Source organism: Vulpes lagopus, chromosome 9 (genome assembly GCF_018345385.1).
Source record: "Vulpes lagopus strain Blue_001 chromosome 9, ASM1834538v1, whole genome shotgun sequence".
Classification (NCBI taxonomy): Eukaryota; Metazoa; Chordata; class Mammalia; order Carnivora; family Canidae; genus Vulpes; species Vulpes lagopus.
This window is the reverse complement of record NC_054832.1, coordinates 853,418-870,121: the sequence shown is the minus strand read 5'-3', so window position 1 is coordinate 870,121 and position 16,704 is coordinate 853,418. Positions and strand designations below refer to the sequence as shown.

At 65.8% G+C, this 16,704-nt stretch overlaps 1 protein-coding gene across 1 annotated transcript; it reads right to left on the bottom strand.

Moving 5' to 3' along the window:
* Positions 1–840: 840 nt before the first annotated feature.
* On the bottom strand, positions 841–16,515 carry EPPK1 (epiplakin 1). The gene is made up of 2 exons (XM_041768679.1): positions 16,462–16,515; positions 841–11,923 (listed from the first exon to the last, which is right to left on the bottom strand). Exon 2 carries the CDS (start codon positions 11,866–11,868, stop codon positions 1,453–1,455), a length of 10,416 nt encoding a protein of 3,471 aa, XP_041624613.1. The 5' UTR covers positions 11,869–11,923; positions 16,462–16,515; the 3' UTR covers positions 841–1,452.
* Between the last annotated feature and the right edge of the window lie 189 nt (positions 16,516–16,704).

Genomic DNA, 16,704 nt, shown 5'->3' with positions numbered 1-16,704 from the left:
GATTTTTCTTTTTCTTTTTTATTTATTTTTATTTTTTTCTTTTTTCTTTTCAAAGATTTTATTTATTTATTAATAAGAGACACACACAGACTCAGAGACACAGGGAGAGGGAAAAGCAGGCCCCACGCAGGGAGTACCATGCAGGACTCGACCCCAGGACCCCGGGATCATACCCTGAGCTGAAGGCAGATACTCAACCACTGAGCCACCCAGGCATCCCCTATCCAAAGTCTCTTCGCCTAGATGGCTCAGCGATTGAGCGTCTGCCTTCAGACCAAGGCATGAACCTGGAGTCCCAGGATCGAGTCCCACATGGGGCTCCCTGCATAGAGCCTGCTTCTTCCTATGCCTGCATCTCTGCCTCTCTCTCTGTGTCTCTCATTAATAAATGAATAAAATCTTTAAAAAATTAAAAAAAAAACACCTGAATGCTCAAAAATCTGAAAAGGGAAGACCTTTCTTAACATAACGTTTCTCTGTAAATTACAAAGGATCTAGCTCCAAAACATGCTAGTTACTCAATCTACCAGGAGACACATTCAGCTAGGCTTCACTCAGCACACCAGTGGGAAGCATGGCCACCAAAGGGACCACAGACCACTGAACGCTACAAAATGCAGTAATCCACAGGCAGGAGACATTGCTTAAGTGGAAGCAAAAACATTTAATGAAAAGAGGAATATAAAACGTGATTGTGGGATCCCTGGGTGGCGCAGCGGTTTAGCGCCTGCCTTTGGCCCAGGGCGCTATCCTGGAGACTCGGGATCGAGTCCCACGTCGGGCTCCCGGTGCATGGAGCCTGCTTCTCCCTCTGCCTGTGTCTCTGCCTCTCTCTCTCTCTGTGACTATCATAAATAAAAAAAAAAAAAAATTAAAAAAAAAAAAAAAAAAAACGTGATTGTATACACTTCATTGTCATATGCCAAAAAAAAAAAAGCAAAAAACAAGAGAAAGACACCTAAAATTTAAACGCAACATGTTTTGCTTTTAAAGATCTTATTAATTTATTCATGAGACACAGAGAGAGTGTAAGACACAGGAAAAGAGAGAAGCAGGCTCCCTGTAGGGAACCCAACAGGGGACTAGATCCCTGGACTCCAGGATCACAACAAGGGCCAAAGGGGGCGCTAAACCGCTGAGCCACGCAGCTGCACAGTACAACATGTTGATAGAAAAGGTAACAAAATTGCACGCCTGAGATACAAAAGCACAAAAAAATAAAAAGATTCCAGGAGACATAAACACAAATAATAAAAAGAAACATATAATTCTGTTTCCACAAAACTGGGAAGGTGCAGAAACTGAAGGGAAAATGAAAACGTATTATCACGAGATGTGTAAAATACAAGGTGGAGAAAACAACAATAAAAAATTGGAATTTCTCAAGATGGAAGAAACACCGTAATGCGTTTAAACACATACCCACACAATTCACAAAAAGGGTGAATCTACTCAAGTGAGAGAAAGAAATAACAGACCAGTCTCAGAGTCCAGAGTAGCTCTCTGGAGAAGCTGCATGTAGGTGAGGTTCTCGTGCGTGTTGGGGTCGAAGAAGCCCTTGGTGTCGTCGCTCGGGTCGGCCAGCACGCGGTTCATCTCCTCGTCGAAGTAGCCGCGCTGGTAGGCCACGTCCACGGGCAGCCGGTGGCTGTGCACCGGGTCGATGATGCCGCCCGTGGCGACCTGGGCCTCCAGCAGGCGGATGCCGTGGTCGCGCACGATGAGCTCCTTCTGCATGGCCTGGAAGAGCGAGATCTGCTCGCCGGTGTAGGGGTCGGTGTAGCCGGTGACGGCGCGCTCGGCCGACAGCAGCTTGTCCTGGATCTCGCCGCCCACCAGGCCCGCGGCCACCGCCTCCTCCACGGTGAGCCTCTGGTTGCGCACGGGGTCGATGAGGAAGCCCGTGGCCGCCTGCGCCTCGAGCAGCACCAGGGCCGTGCCGGGCCGCAGGACGCCCTTCCACATGGCCTGGTAGACGCTCATCTTCTCCTGCCGCCCGGGCTCGTCCTTGGCGGGCACCAGCACGCCCGCGATGCAGCTCGTGCCGCGCAGGTAGCGCTTGACCGAGTCCATCTCGGTCACCTCCTGCGGGGTCTTGGTGCCCTGGGCCAGGTCGCGCAGGGTCTCGGGGCCCAGGATCCCGGACGAGCGCAGCTCGGAGGCCGACACCTGGCGCCGCAGGCCGCGGAAGGTCACCTTGCTCAGCCGCTCCTCCGCCTCCTCCACCGCCCGGGTGAGGACGGCCACCAGGCCCGGCAGCGCCAGGGCGCCGGCCGCGTGCTGGGCCAGGAGCTCGTCCCGCCGGGCCCGGCTCAGGTAGGAGGAGAAGAGGACGTCCCACACGGAGGGCCGCTGCCCGCGCCACGGCCCGGCCTGCACCTCCATGGTGGCGGCACGCAGGGCCTGCTCCTGGGGGCCGCCGGCGGGCTCGGTGGGCGCCGCCTCGCCGGCGGAGGGTCCCGCGCCCCTGCCGCCGTCGCTGCCGCCGGGCCCCGCCGGCCGCGGCTCCTGCTGGACGCCGGCGGCGTCGCCCGGGGCGCGCTCGGGCCCGCCGGCCGCCTCCACCTCCTCGATGATGGTGGTCAGCCTGCGGGTGAGCGCGGCCAAGCCCAGCGCGCCCGAGCCGAACCCGGCCAGCAGCTGCTCCCGCGTGGCGCCGCTCACGTAGCTGGACGCCAGCACGTCCCACACGGGCACCGCCGGCCCCCGCAGGCGGCCCAGCTTGACCTCCATGGTGGCGGCACGCAGGGCCCCTCGGGGGTCCGGGGGGCGCGCGCCCGGGCTCGCGGGGTCGCCACGGGCCAGCAGCGCCGTGAGGGCGGCGCCCACCTCGTGCGCGGTCAGCGAGCCCGCCCGGTACCTGCGCAGGAGGTCCTGCCGCTCGCCCTCGGGCACCTCCCGGTAGAAGAGGAGCTCCCAGACCGAGACGCTCTGGCCCTGGGCGACGCCCGGGCCCGGCGCCACGCGGGCGTCACGCAGGGCGCCGCGCAGCTCCTCGCTCAGCTGGTGCACGGCGGAGCCCCCGCCGGCCAGCTGCAGCATGTAGAGCCCCGTGTCGGGGTCGAGCACGCAGCGGCGCAGCAGCTGCACGTACGTGAGGTTCTCGTGCGTGTTGGGGTCGAAGAAGCCCTTGGTGTCGTCGCTCGGGTCGGCCAGCACGCGGTTCATCTCCTCGTCGAAGTAGCCGCGCTGGTAGGCCACGTCCACGGGCAGCCGGTGGCTGTGCACCGGGTCGATGATGCCGCCCGTGGCGACCTGGGCCTCCAGCAGGCGGATGCCGTGGTCGCGCACGATGAGCTCCTTCTGCATGGCCTGGAAGAGCGAGATCTGCTCGCCGGTGTAGGGGTCGGTGTAGCCGGTGACGGCGCGCTCGGCCGACAGCAGCTTGTCCTGGATCTCGCCGCCCACCAGGCCCGCGGCCACCGCCTCCTCCACGGTGAGCCTCTGGTTGCGCACGGGGTCGATGAGGAAGCCCGTGGCCGCCTGCGCCTCGAGCAGCACCAGGGCCGTGCCGGGCCGCAGGACGCCCTTCCACATGGCCTGGTAGACGCTCATCTTCTCCTGCCGCCCGGGCTCGTCCTTGGCGGGCACCAGCACGCCCGCGATGCAGCTCGTGCCGCGCAGGTAGCGCTTGACCGAGTCCATCTCGGTCACCTCCTGCGGGGTCTTGGTGCCCTGGGCCAGGTCGCGCAGGGTCTCGGGGCCCAGGATCCCGGACGAGCGCAGCTCGGAGGCCGACACCTGGCGCCGCAGGCCGCGGAAGGTCACCTTGCTCAGCCGCTCCTCCGCCTCCTCCACCGCCCGGGTGAGGACGGCCACCAGGCCCGGCAGCGCCAGGGCGCCGGCCGCGTGCTGGGCCAGGAGCTCGTCCCGCCGGGCCCGGCTCAGGTAGGAGGAGAAGAGGACGTCCCACACGGAGGGCCGCTGCCCGCGCCACGGCCCGGCCTGCACCTCCATGGTGGCGGCACGCAGGGCCTGCTCCTGGGGGCCGCCGGCGGGCTCGGTGGGCGCCGCCTCGCCGGGGGAGGGTCCCGCGCCCCTGCCGCCGTCGCTGCCGCCGGGCCCCGCCGGCCGCGGCTCCTGCTGGACGCCGGCGGCGTCGCCCGGGGCGCGCTCGGGCCCGCCGGCCGCCTCCACCTCCTCGATGATGGTGGTCAGCCTGCGGGTGAGCGCGGCCAAGCCCAGCGCGCCCGAGCCGAACCCGGCCAGCAGCTGCTCCCGCGTGGCGCCGCTCACGTAGCTGGACGCCAGCACGTCCCACACGGGCACCGCCGGCCCCCGCAGGCGGCCCAGCTTGACCTCCATGGTGGCGGCACGCAGGGCCCCTCGGGGGTCCGGGGGGCGCGCGCCCGGGCTCGCGGGGTCGCCACGGGCCAGCAGCGCCGTGAGGGCGGCGCCCACCTCGTGCGCGGTCAGCGAGCCCGCCCGGTACCTGCGCAGGAGGTCCTGCCGCTCGCCCTCGGGCACCTCCCGGTAGAAGAGGAGCTCCCAGACCGAGACGCTCTGGCCCTGGGCGACGCCCGGGCCCGGCGCCACGCGGGCGTCACGCAGGGCGCCGCGCAGCTCCTCGCTCAGCTGGTGCACGGCGGAGCCCCCGCCGGCCAGCTGCAGCATGTAGAGCCCCGTGTCGGGGTCGAGCACGCAGCGGCGCAGCAGCTGCACGTACGTGAGGTTCTCGTGCGTGTTGGGGTCGAAGAAGCCCTTGGTGTCGTCGCTCGGGTCGGCCAGCACGCGGTTCATCTCCTCGTCGAAGTAGCCGCGCTGGTAGGCCACGTCCACGGGCAGCCGGTGGCTGTGCACCGGGTCGATGATGCCGCCCGTGGCGACCTGGGCCTCCAGCAGGCGGATGCCGTGGTCGCGCACGATGAGCTCCTTCTGCATGGCCTGGAAGAGCGAGATCTGCTCGCCGGTGTAGGGGTCGGTGTAGCCGGTGACGGCGCGCTCGGCCGACAGCAGCTTGTCCTGGATCTCGCCGCCCACCAGGCCCGCGGCCACCGCCTCCTCCACGGTGAGCCTCTGGTTGCGCACGGGGTCGATGAGGAAGCCCGTGGCCGCCTGCGCCTCGAGCAGCACCAGGGCCGTGCCGGGCCGCAGGACGCCCTTCCACATGGCCTGGTAGACGCTCATCTTCTCCTGCCGCCCGGGCTCGTCCTTGGCGGGCACCAGCACGCCCGCGATGCAGCTCGTGCCGCGCAGGTAGCGCTTGACCGAGTCCATCTCGGTCACCTCCTGCGGGGTCTTGGTGCCCTGGGCCAGGTCGTCCAGCAGCTCTTTGGTGACAATGGCTGCCTTGAAGAGCTCTACAGCGGTGATTTGCTTTCGGATTCCTGGGAACCATAATTGTTTCTTGCTTTTTTCTTGTTCCTCTATTATTTGTAAAATGACGTTTCCTGCTTCTTCCAGGACCCGGTTCACATGCTCTTTGTATTCTCTCAACAGCTCGAGTTTCTTCTTATGGGTCACGTATTCAGAGTTCAGCATCTCCCACACTGAGAGCGTCTGGTCCTTGTACCTTCCCACCTGGATCTGCACCTGCTCTGCCTCCAGGGCCCTCCTCGTGGCCTCATCGTCATAGTTGGAGTACTGGGTGTCCCCAGTTACCATGAACAGAGCCCAGCCCGTCTCTGCTTCTTTCTGGCTCCTTTCCTGTAGCTGTTGGTATGTCACCCTCTCTTGATTGTTTGGATCCACAAACCTTTTTCTCATGTGCCTCTGATCTGAAACGAGTGGGTATGTGTCCTGGTGCAGGCAGCCCCGTCTGTAGGCCTCGTCCAGGGGGAGCCGGTGGTGGTGCAGTGGGTCGATGACACCCCCTGTGGCCACCTGCACTTCGAGCAGTCTCAGTGCGTCTTCTCTTCTGACCATCTTCCTCTGCATGGCCTGGAACAGCGAGAGGGTGTGGCCTGTGGCTGGGTCCGTGTAGCCTCGGGCGGCCTTCTCTGCCTCCAGAAGCCGTGCCTGCCACTCCTCTCCCACCAGGCCCTCAGCCACGGCCTGTCGCACAGCGAGCTTCCTCTGGCCACAGGGATCCAGCACAAAGCCAGTGGCTGCCTGGGCCTCCAGCATCTGAACTGCAAACCCCATGGGGATGAGTCCCTTCCTGCTGGCGTCGTACAAGCTCATCACCTCCTGGGTCAAGGGTACGGTGACCCCTGCGATGCAGCCACGGCCTTCCAGATAGGTCCTGACGTGCGCCATGCGGCTGAGATCCTGCGCCCCAGACTTCTCCCTGGACAGGGCATCCAGGGTCCTTTTATCAATGATTCCAGAATTGAACAACTCTGCAGCTGTCACCTCTCCACCAATGGCTTCAACCTTCATGCCTCGGTACTGCTCCTCTGTCTCTTCCACGGTAGCAGTGATGATCTCCAACAGCTGCTCCAGGGGAACGTTCTGGGCTCTGACTTCCTGGACGAGCTCTCGTTTCCTCTCCTCGGTGAAGTACTCAGAGGACAGCAGGTCCCAGAAGGAGATCTTCTGATGGGCAAACCTCCCCACGTGCATTTCCGTGGTTTGGGACTGCAGAACTTGCCTTGTGGCTTCATCAGTATAAATGTAGGTTTCTCCCTTCTTTACAATTTGTAACATGTAGAGCCCCGTGTCGGGGTCGAGCACACAGCGCTCCAGCAGCTGCAGGTACGTGAGGTTCTCGTGCGTGTTGGGGTCGAAGAAGCCCTTGGTGTCGTCGCTCGGGTCGGCCAGCACGCGGTTCATCTCCTCGTCGAAGTAGCCGCGCTGGTAGGCCACATCCACGGGCAGCCGGTGGCTGTGCACCGGGTCGATGATGCCGCCCGTGGCGATCTGGGCCTCCAGCAGGCGGATGCCGTGGTCGCGCACGATGAGCTCCTTCTGCATGGCCTGGAAGAGCGAGATCTGCTCGCCGGTGTAGGGGTCGGTGTAGCCGGTGACGGCGCGCTCGGCCGACAGCAGCTTCCGGTAGGTTTCTTGGCCAAACATCCCTGCGGCGAACGCCTCCTCCACGGTGAGCCTCTGGTTGCGCACGGGATCGATGAGGAAGCCCGTGGCCGCCTGCGCCTCGAGCAGCACCAGGGCCGTGCCGGGCCGCAGGATGTGCCTCCTCAGGGCCTCAGAGATGCTCATCTTCTCCTTCGTGCCCTGGACGAGGACCCCAGCGATGAAGTTGCCTCCCTCCAGGTACCGCCTCACGCTTCCCATCTCTGTCACCTCCTGCACCGTCTTTTTCCCCTGATTCAGCTCGTCCAGTGTCTCCTTGTCAATCAACCGGGACCTGAACAAGTCACTGGCCGACACCAGCTTCCGGAGTCCTCTGAAGGTGGCCTGCGAGGGCTGTGTCTCTGAAGCCACAACCAGGGCGGTGACTGCCGTTGCCACCTGCCGCAGGGCTGTGGCCCTCCCGGACTGGCAGAGGGCCACCAGCTCTCGCCGCTTGTTGGAGCCGACGTACTCGGAGTGCAGCAGGTCCCACAGCGACACGCTGAGACCCTTGAACCTCCCGGTGCTGACGGGCACCTTCATGGCCCTCAGAGCCAGCAGTGTATGTTCATCCACCTCCAGCACCGTGTCCTGGGCGAGCGGCAGCAGCCACAGGCCAGTGTCAGCATCCAGGACACAGCGCTCCTTGAGCTGGCTGTATGTCACCTTGTCCTTTGTGCTGGGGTCAAAGAAGAACTTGCTGTCCTCGTCTGTTGAGGTCAGCACCCGGCTCACCTGCTCGTCCAGCAGACCAAGCCTGCAGGCCACCGCCTCAGGCAGGTGCACCCCGTGGCCAGGGTCCACCGTGCCCCCTGTGGCCAGCTGCACCTGTAGGAGGCGGAGGCCCTCACCTCGGGGCACCAGCCCCTTCTCCATGGCTTGCCACAGGGCGAGGCAGCCTCCGGAGTAGGGGTCGGTGTACCCGGCCACGGCCTTCTCAGCTTGCCGGAGCTGCTCGCTCAGTGCCCCGGCCACCAGGCCGGCCTGGACGGCACCTTCCACTGACAGTCTCTGGTTGGTCAGCGGGTCGACGAGGGAGCCAGATGCTACTTGGGCCTCCAGCAGCCTTTGCCCCAGGCCCTCAGGCAAGAGGCCGTCCCTCACGGCCTGGCTGATGCTGACCTTGATCCCTGACGGCTGCAACAGCACGCCAGCTACACAGCCCGTACCCCACAGGTGCCGCTTCACAGCGGGCTGCTCAGCGACCTCGGCAGGTGACTGCGTGCCCTGAGCGAGGGCCGTCAGGGTCTCCTGGGTGATGATGCCCGCATCCAGCAGCCAGACGGCAGGAATCTCACCCCTCGGGCCGGGCACTGTGACACGAGCCCGTGCCAGGAGCTCTGCTTCCTGCACCCGCTTCTGCACCACTCTGTGAAGCTGCTGCACGGTGGTCTTCCCCACCCGCAAGTCCTCCAAGAAGCTCTTGCGCTGCTCATCGGTGAAGTGGCAAGAGCCCAGTAGCTCCCAGAGGGACATGCCGTCCTCAGCCCCCTGCAGGGTCTCCTGGACCTGCTCGTCAGTGGGGACAGCAGGAGCATTTTCTGGCAGGGGCAGGAAGGAAAGGCCAGAAGCCTCGTCCCTCAGACACTGCTCCAGAAGCCGGGCATAGCTGGTGTGTCCCCGGCCATCTGGTGTGGGGAAGGTCTCGGAGGAGCTGGACAAGGCCATCTCCATCTCCTGGTCGATGTAGCCACGCTGGGTGGCCACAGGCAGGGGGAGGTGGTAGTGGCCTGTGGGGTCAATGACCCCTCCCGTGGCCACCTGGGCATCCAGGAGGCAGGCAGCCTGCTCTAGGGGGACCAGGCCCTTCTTCATGGCCTGGAACAGGGATACCGACTTCCCTGAGAAGGGGTCGTGGACCCCAGTGACGGCGTCCTCAGCCTGCCTCAGCCTGCCGTACAGCTCTGGCCCCACAAGTCTCCTGCGCACAGCCTCGTCCACCGACAGGGTCTCCAGACTCTGGGGGTCACTGATGCCTCCGGTGGCTGCTTGAGCCTCCAGCAGGGCTAGGGCCACACCTGGCCCCAGCAGCTTCTGCTTCATGGCCTCGTAGAGGCTGAGCCGCCGGCCGGAGGGCCGCAGCAGCACGCCGCCCACGGCACCGGAGCCACGCAGGTACCTCTGGACGTGGTCCATGTGGAGGACAGCCTCGGGGCTCACCGCCCCCTCCAGCACCCGGTCCAGGAGCTCCTGGTCAATGATATGGGCCTCCAGGAGCCGGTGGGCAGGGACACGGCCCCGCAGTGTGGGCAGCGTGACATCCAGCCCCCTCCCCATCTCTCTCTCCAGCAGCTGTGCCACCTGCTCCAGGGAGACCCTGTGCCGCCGGTAGTCCTGCAGGACCCGCCTCCTCTGGTCCTCGCTGAAGCACTCGGAGTTGATCAGCTCCCACGCAGAAACCGTCTGCCCCCGGAACCGCCCGTACTTCACCGACAGCAGCAGGCTCTGGAAGGCCTGCCGGGTGGCACCGTCCACAAGCTGGGTCTGTGCGCTCCCGAGGGGCAGCATGTAGAGCCCCGTGTCGGGGTCCTCCACGCAGCGCTCCAGCAGCTGCAGGTACGTGAGGTTCTCGTGCGTGTTGGGGTCGAAGAAGCCCTTGGTGTCGTCGCTCGGGTCGGCCAGCACGCGGTTCATCTCCTCGTCGAAGTAGCCGCGCTGGTAGGCCACGTCCACGGGCAGCCGGTGGCTGTGCACCGGGTCGATGATGCCGCCCGTGGCGATCTGGGCCTCCAGCAGGCGGATGCCGTGGTCGCGCACGATGAGCTCCTTCTGCATGGCCTGGAAGAGCGAGATCTGCTCGCCGGTGTAGGGGTCGGTGTAGCCGGTGACAGCGCGCTCGGCCGACAGCAGCTTTGCAAACACGTCCGGCCCAATGAGGCCAGCCCTCAGGGCCGCCTCCACGGAAGAGCTCTTGTTTTCCTTTGGGTTAAGGATGAAGCCCGTGGCCGCCTGCGCCTCCAGGAGGATGAGGGCCGTGCCCGGCCTGAGAAGCCCCTTCTCACGAGCCTCGTAGATACTGAGCCGCTCCTGGGAGCCAGGCACCAGCACGCCGGCGATGCAGCCAGTGCCCCGCAGGTACCTCTGGACCGAGGCCAGCCTGCCCACCTCCTGGGCTGTGGTTTGCCCTTGCTTCAGCCGCTCGTACACATCCTGCTCAATGATCTCGGCTTTCAACAGCTCATCTGGTGTCACGGGCACTCTCAGCCCAGCAAAGGTGGTCCTGGCCACGGCGGCAGCCCGCTCCAGGGCGGCCGTCAGCACTGCTGCCATTTCCTCCACTGAGATGGCGCCGTCCCTGTACTGCTGGGCCAGTGCTGCCCTCTGCTCTGCGGGGACGGGCCCAGAGAAGAGCAGCTCCCAGAGTGACACGGGCCGGCCCTGGAACTTGCCCATGGAGACGGTGGCCGTGGCCTCACTTAAGGCCTGCCGGGTGCTGTGGTCAATGAATGGGGATCCTTGTGGCTCGTCTCCAGGGGGCCCGGGGGAGAGAGGAAGGAAGGCCAGCCCCGTCTCTGGGTCGGTGATGCAGCGGGCCAGCAGCTGCCCGTAGCCAAGGCTCTCCTGTGTGCTGGGATCCGAGAAGCCAGCGGCCTGGGACAGACACTGCTGAGTCTCTTCGTCCAGGCATCCGAGGCGCAGGGCAGCCTTCAGGGGCAGCCGGAGCCTGCGGGCTGGACACACGAGCCCACCTGTGGCCAGCTGCGCATCCAGGAGCCGCAACGCCAGGGGCCTGTCCACCAGCTCCTTCTTCATGGCCTGGAAGAGGGGGACTTGTGTGCCGCTTAAGGGGTCATGGTACCCCGTCACCGCCTGCTCTGCCACCAGGAGCTTCCTGTGGAGCTCTGGGCCGAGCAGGCCTGACCTGACCGCCTCATCCACACTTAGCTGCTGGCCGGTGGCTGGGTCCACCAGCATGCAGGTGGCGGCCTGAGCCTCCAGGAGCAGAAGGCCCGTGCCCATCGGGAGCAGGTGCTCGGTGATGGCCTGGAAGATGCTCTTCTTGTGGCCGGCAGGCAGCTGGACGACCCCTGCCACGCCGCCGGTGCCCTGCAGGTAGCGCTTCACGTCGGCCCATGCGCTCACGTCTGGCACGGCCAGCCTGCCCTCCTGAAGGCCCCGGGCAGTCTCTTCATCGAGGATCCCCACCTCCAGCAGCTCTGCCAAGCTCACTGCCCCACTCAGGGTGTGGAAAGTGATCTTGAGGGGCAGCAGGGCCAGCCCTGTAGCGGGGGCTCTCACACACCTGCCCAGCAGCTCACAGTAGGACAGCCACTCCAGCGTGTTAGGGTCCTGGAAGCCAGGGGCGCCAGAGCCGGGCTTGCACTCCAGCAGCATGTGCCACGTCTCCTGGTCCAGGAGGCCCTGCTGGCACGCCAGCTCTGGGGCCACTCGCACTCCCCGGATGGGATCGGCCAGGCCCCCGGTGGCCAGCTGGGCCTCCAGCCAGCTCCAGCCCCGTGCTCTATCTACCACCTCCTTCCTGATGGCCTGGAAGAGGGACAGCCTCCCGCCGCCGTAGGGGTCGGGGTACCCAGTGACCGCGCGCTCAGCAGCCAGCAGCTTTCCCTTCAGCTCCAGGCCAACCAGGCCCTGCTGCACCGCCTCGGACACACAGAGTACCTGGCCCTGTGTAGGGTCCACAAGGCCCCCAGTGGCCGCCTGGGCCTCCAGCAGAGCCAACCCGAGCTCCTCGGACAGGAGGCCCTGCTTCATGGTGGCATAGAGACTCTGAGCCTGGCTGGAGGCCTCCACGTACACCCCGGCAATGCTCTTGGACTGGGCCGACAGGGCTGCCTGGGGCCGGGGCCCGGAGGGGGTGCTGGTTCCCGCCATGGCCTTCATGGTCTTGGGGCCGGTCAGCGCAGTGCTGCTGGCAGCCAGGGCGTCAGGAGGAGGAGAGGCATGGCCGTTCATCGTGTCTGGCAGGTCGTGCAGAATTCACTCACCCAAGGTCCACTGTGTCCGCTCCCTGTAGGGGCAGAAAGGCTGTTAGAGACCGTGGGATGGCCGGGGCAGGCAGGAGGGAAACAGGCAGAGGGTCAGTCCCAAACCCTGACTCAGCCTCCAGGGGGATGGGGATCGCCATCCAAGTGAGTCCTCTGCCTGGCCCCTGGGGTCTCAGGAAGAACCGCGAGGGACCCCAGGCCAACCAGGAGCCTCCAGGAGGTGTGGGCTCTGTTCTCTCCTGGAGGCCATCCTCCAGCCTCCCTCCCAGGGTCCTGCGGTGGGCGTGGGCCTGGGCCTGGAGGGGCCTGCAGGGGCCTGCATGCTCCCGGCGGGCTCAGCCCTGTGCCACCTGGGCTGTGGCCCTACCCACCCTCAGCCTCCACCTCTAATTCACAGCCTCCAGCCTCACAGGCCGCCCCTGTGCTCCCCAAAGCTCTTCCCCCACCCTGCCACCCCTTAGGTTCAGGGACACTGGTACCCTTCCCCTTCCCAGTCACCTCCTCCACCCCACCCCACCCCCTGCCCTGGCCCTCTGTGCTGTCGCCTCTTCCTTCCCAAACCTCCCTTGGGCTCCAGCAGAATGGCTCAGGGTCTCCTGCTTCGGCCTGGCACCCCAACCCCGGTGCTCTGTGGGCAATGGCCTCTCTGTGCTCACACCTGGCCCCGGGGGCCAGAGAGAGCAAAGACTCGGTGCTTATGCGCTGGTCTTGCAGGAGCCGCAGGAATGGCCAGGTGCTGGGCCCCGTCAGCTGGCTCAAAGCCCCAGCAGCCTCACGGCTGTCCCCTCTCAGCAGACCGCTGGGTGCCCCATCCTCTGAGCAGCGGTGACGAGTGTCTTACCTCCATCCTCTATCACACCTGCACAGCAACCTGCTTCACCCACGCCCATCTCCTTCCTGTGGGGTTCAATCATGTCTCCCCAAAAGATACGTCCCAGTCCTACCCTCCAGGACCTACCACTCTAGCCTTCTTTGGAAAGAGGATCTTTGCATGTGTGAGTTGAAGTCACAGGTAGGGAGGGCCCCAATCCCTGACATGACTGGGGTCTCTACAGGAAGGCAGAGACGAAGGGGGCCGCCCGTGAAGGGCGTCTGCAGCTAGAAGCCCAGAGACATCGACGACCGCCCGCCACCCAGCGCGGAAGCACCCGCTCCAGACTCGGGCCCCTCCAACGTGAGAGGAGTTTCTGTGGTTCTCAGCCGCCCAGGTGATGGTGATCGTTTCGACAACCCAGGGAGCCGTGGCCTCCCTCCCGGCCCGCGCCCCGCCCCACCCACACCCAGTTTCTGCAGAACCACACCCCGCAGCCCGTGGGTGCTGGCCAGCTGCTCAGGGGCCCGTTGGGCAAACCAGCTCGGCCCGTGCCCCACACAGGCCGTGGGACAAGGCTCTGCTCGCCACTGCCTTGCCCTTCCTGGGGCTGCACTGGCTCAGTCCCTCGACTGGCCTCGGGCCCTCCTGTGAGCCTCTGGGGGTGCTGAAATCCCCACACGGATGTGGGGCCTGAGCCTCCCAGACCCCGGCAGCTCGTATGCTGCTCAGAAGCACAGGCGGCCGGCGCCAGGGCCAGGCAGACACGGAGCGGGGCTCTGGAGGGGCACACGGCCACCTGGCTGGCCACGGGAGCTGGGCCCTGGGGTGCCCGGGCCCACGGCTTCCGTAGTGGGATAGTATGAGGCACAGGGTGCAGTGGGTGGGGGTGCTGCTCAGTGACCAGGGTTTGGGAGAAGATCACAAATGGCTGCGAGCGGCCAGCTGGGCATCTGAAGCCCACGTGGACACCTGGGCCTTCTCAGTGACCAGTGAAGAGGCTCTGGTCTCTAGTGCGGGGCAGGCAGGGAGCTGTCGAGAGAGGGGCGCTGCAGACAAGCCGAAGCACCAGCTCCCAGGTGGCCCCATCCCTGGGATCCGCCTAAAACGTGATGCACCTGTCCCTGTAGATGGACCACATGGCTCCAGGAACCAAGCAACAGAGGCCGATGTGCCCCGCCCCCCCATTGACCCCAGTCCCTGTCCCTGCAGCTCTGGGGTCAGTCCCAGAGGATGATGGCTCCTTCCAGGGACACAGCTATAGTCCCACTGAGCTGAAGGCCATGGCTGCCACCAGGACCCTGTAACTGCTTGTGTCCAAGACCAAGAGGCCAGAAGAAGAGTGACCTGCCCCCCAGGAAGAGGTGGGTTCTGTGACGGGTTCTGGCAGCTAACAGACGAGTGTTGCCACCCGAGGGGACTTCAGGGGTGAGGGTGTGCTCACACCCCAGACGAGTGCCAAGCCCTGCAGACGTGCGTTGGGGGCAGGTGGGGCGGCCACGACTGCCCTGACCTCCTTCCCACAGGAAGTGAGACTGCATTATGGGCCAGCTCCCCTTCCACAGGGCCCTCCTGGCCGCTCCCTAATACCCCCAGCGTCAGACACGGCTCCTGGCCCCCGACCTGGACACACGTTTCACTGCCCACCTGCACCAAACACTCACACGTTTCCTTTACACCGTGTGCCTCGTGCCAGGGCTGCCTTCAGAGGGTCCGAGAGCCCAAGGGCACCACGCACAGCAGCACCTGGCCCCGCCCAAGGCCCGGCTGTCAGGCCAGGTAGCAGGCTGGGGGCAGTGAGAAGAACTTGCGTTTCCCTTGGCGGGCGACAGGGTCGCGAGAGAAGAGCCCTACCCCACTACCCAGCACGGGAGGGAAGGTGCTGGGCCCCGGCGGGGGCAGGAGCAGCCACGTGAGCAGGGCTGTCGGGTGGCCCTTGGCCTGGACGTGGGCAGCTGGCCCAGAGCCAGACAGGCTGTGGCGGGGGTGGGGGTGGGGGCAGTGCCCCGACAGGAGAAGTAGAGCCAGTATAAGCTCGGGGAACAGGAGGTTCCAGTGTTCTGCACAAATGGGATTCGTGGCGGGAGGGAGGGGGAGAGCAGGAAGTGCAGGCCTAGGCCAGGGCGTCCCAGGCCTCCTGGGCCCCAGGTAGCCGGGCCACACCCCCGTCTGGCTGGCAGTGACCTTGAGCCTGGAACAGTCTCCCTGGACTCTGCCCAGGTGGGACATGAAGATGATCCCGGGAGTGGGGACCTTGGGAGAGACAGAACAAGGCTGGTGACCACTGTCCACGGCCTGGGGGCTGGGAGAGGGAGGGTTTCACGGGTGGGAGACGCAGGCAAGCCCAATGTCACAGGAGCCAAAAGATGGGCGTCCTAGAGAGGTGGCCACCAGCAGATGTGGGCATTGTGTGTGACCCAAGGGACTAGTAGCCTTGGGGCTGGACAAGGGAGGCTGAGCTGATTTTCCAGAAAGGAAAGTGGAACCAGGAGGGGAGGAGGGCTTCCCTGGAGTGGCCCCGGCTCTGCAGCCCCCAGGCAGCAGGGGGAGGGAAGGCAATTCCTGAGGAGGGTGAGTCCGCATTCCTGGGTGTGGGCCTCCATCTGTCAGCGCCCTGCAGGGCAGCCCCTCTCCAGCCTTGGCGAGCCGGGCAGAGGGCAGGCTGGCCGGGCACCGAGCCAGGGCAGGACAGAGCTAGGAAGCCGGCGGATGCCCGGCAGAGGGGGCCTCAATCCTGCCTGCTGCCCAGGTGGTGAGCAACTGCGGGAAGGGCCCACCCACCTCCATGGGGCAGAGACCCGCGCCGGAGGGGGGTGTGGGGCGGGAGAGCCCCGGGCCTGCCTCCCTGGGGCCTGGACAGGTGCAGGCAGGTGCTCCTGTGCTCACCCACCCTGGATAGTGACCGGTGCCTGGGGGAGCAGCGCCGCCCCTCAATTTGTCAGCCTAATTACCTGGCACCACCCACCTCTGTGGGCGCCGCCCCACCTACAAGGTGGGGGCTGGAGAGGAGCCGATCTGCAGGGCCTGCCCAGAGCTGCAGCCCTGGCGGGAGAGCAAAGGGCCCCGGAGGACCACGCGGCCCTGGTGTCCTATGTGGCCCTGGTGTCCCACGCGGCCCTGGTGTCCCACACAACTTGCACCGCCACCCACCAGGGCCGTAGAGGGGTCAGCGCTGAGCCAGGAACAGCTGAGCCCACAGCTCCAGGCCGCCCCCACGTGCGCCCCACTGGACCCCGGCTTCCCGGGGCCCCAGGCCCCCAGTCTCCCCGGGTCCCCACCTCCCCAGGTCCTCAGCCTCCCTGGACCCCCAGGCTCCCCAGGTCTCTGCCTCCCCTGACTCCAGCCTCCCCAGCCCCAGGCCCCCAGCCTCCCTGGGGCCCCACCTCCCCAGGCCCCCAGCCTCCCCGGGTCCCCACCTCCCCAGGCCCCCAGCCTCCCTGGGGCCCCACCTCCCCAGGCCCCCAGCCTCCCCGGGGCCCCACCTCCCCAGGCCCCCAGCCTCCCCGGGGCCCCACCTCCCCGGGCCCCCAGCCTCCCCGGGGCCCCACCTCCCCAGGCCCCCAGCCTCCCCGGGTCCCCACCTCCCCAGGCCCCCAGCCTCCCTGGACCCCCAGGCTCCCTGGGTCCCCGCCTCCCCGGCCCCCGCCTCCCCTGCCCCAGCGCCGCGTGCTCGCAGGGGGTTGGGGTTGGCTCCCGTCCCCACGCTCCCCACGCTCCCCACGCCCCCCACGCCCGGCCTGCGAGTCCCACCTGCCCGCTCGGCGCGCTCCGGGCAGGCGCTCCCTGGCTCGCTGCTGGGCTGCGGCGCCGTGGCCGGGATTTAAACGCGCCCGGGCCCGCCCCGCCCCGCCCCTCCCCGCCCTCCTCTGGGCTCTGGGGTGACCCGGCCGCCCCGGCGGGGGTGCGGAGGGCCGGCACCCGGAACCCCGCGGGCCGCCCACGCCCCAGGCGCGCCCCTCGGCAGCCGCACCCCTGCGCAGGACCTCCGCCCCC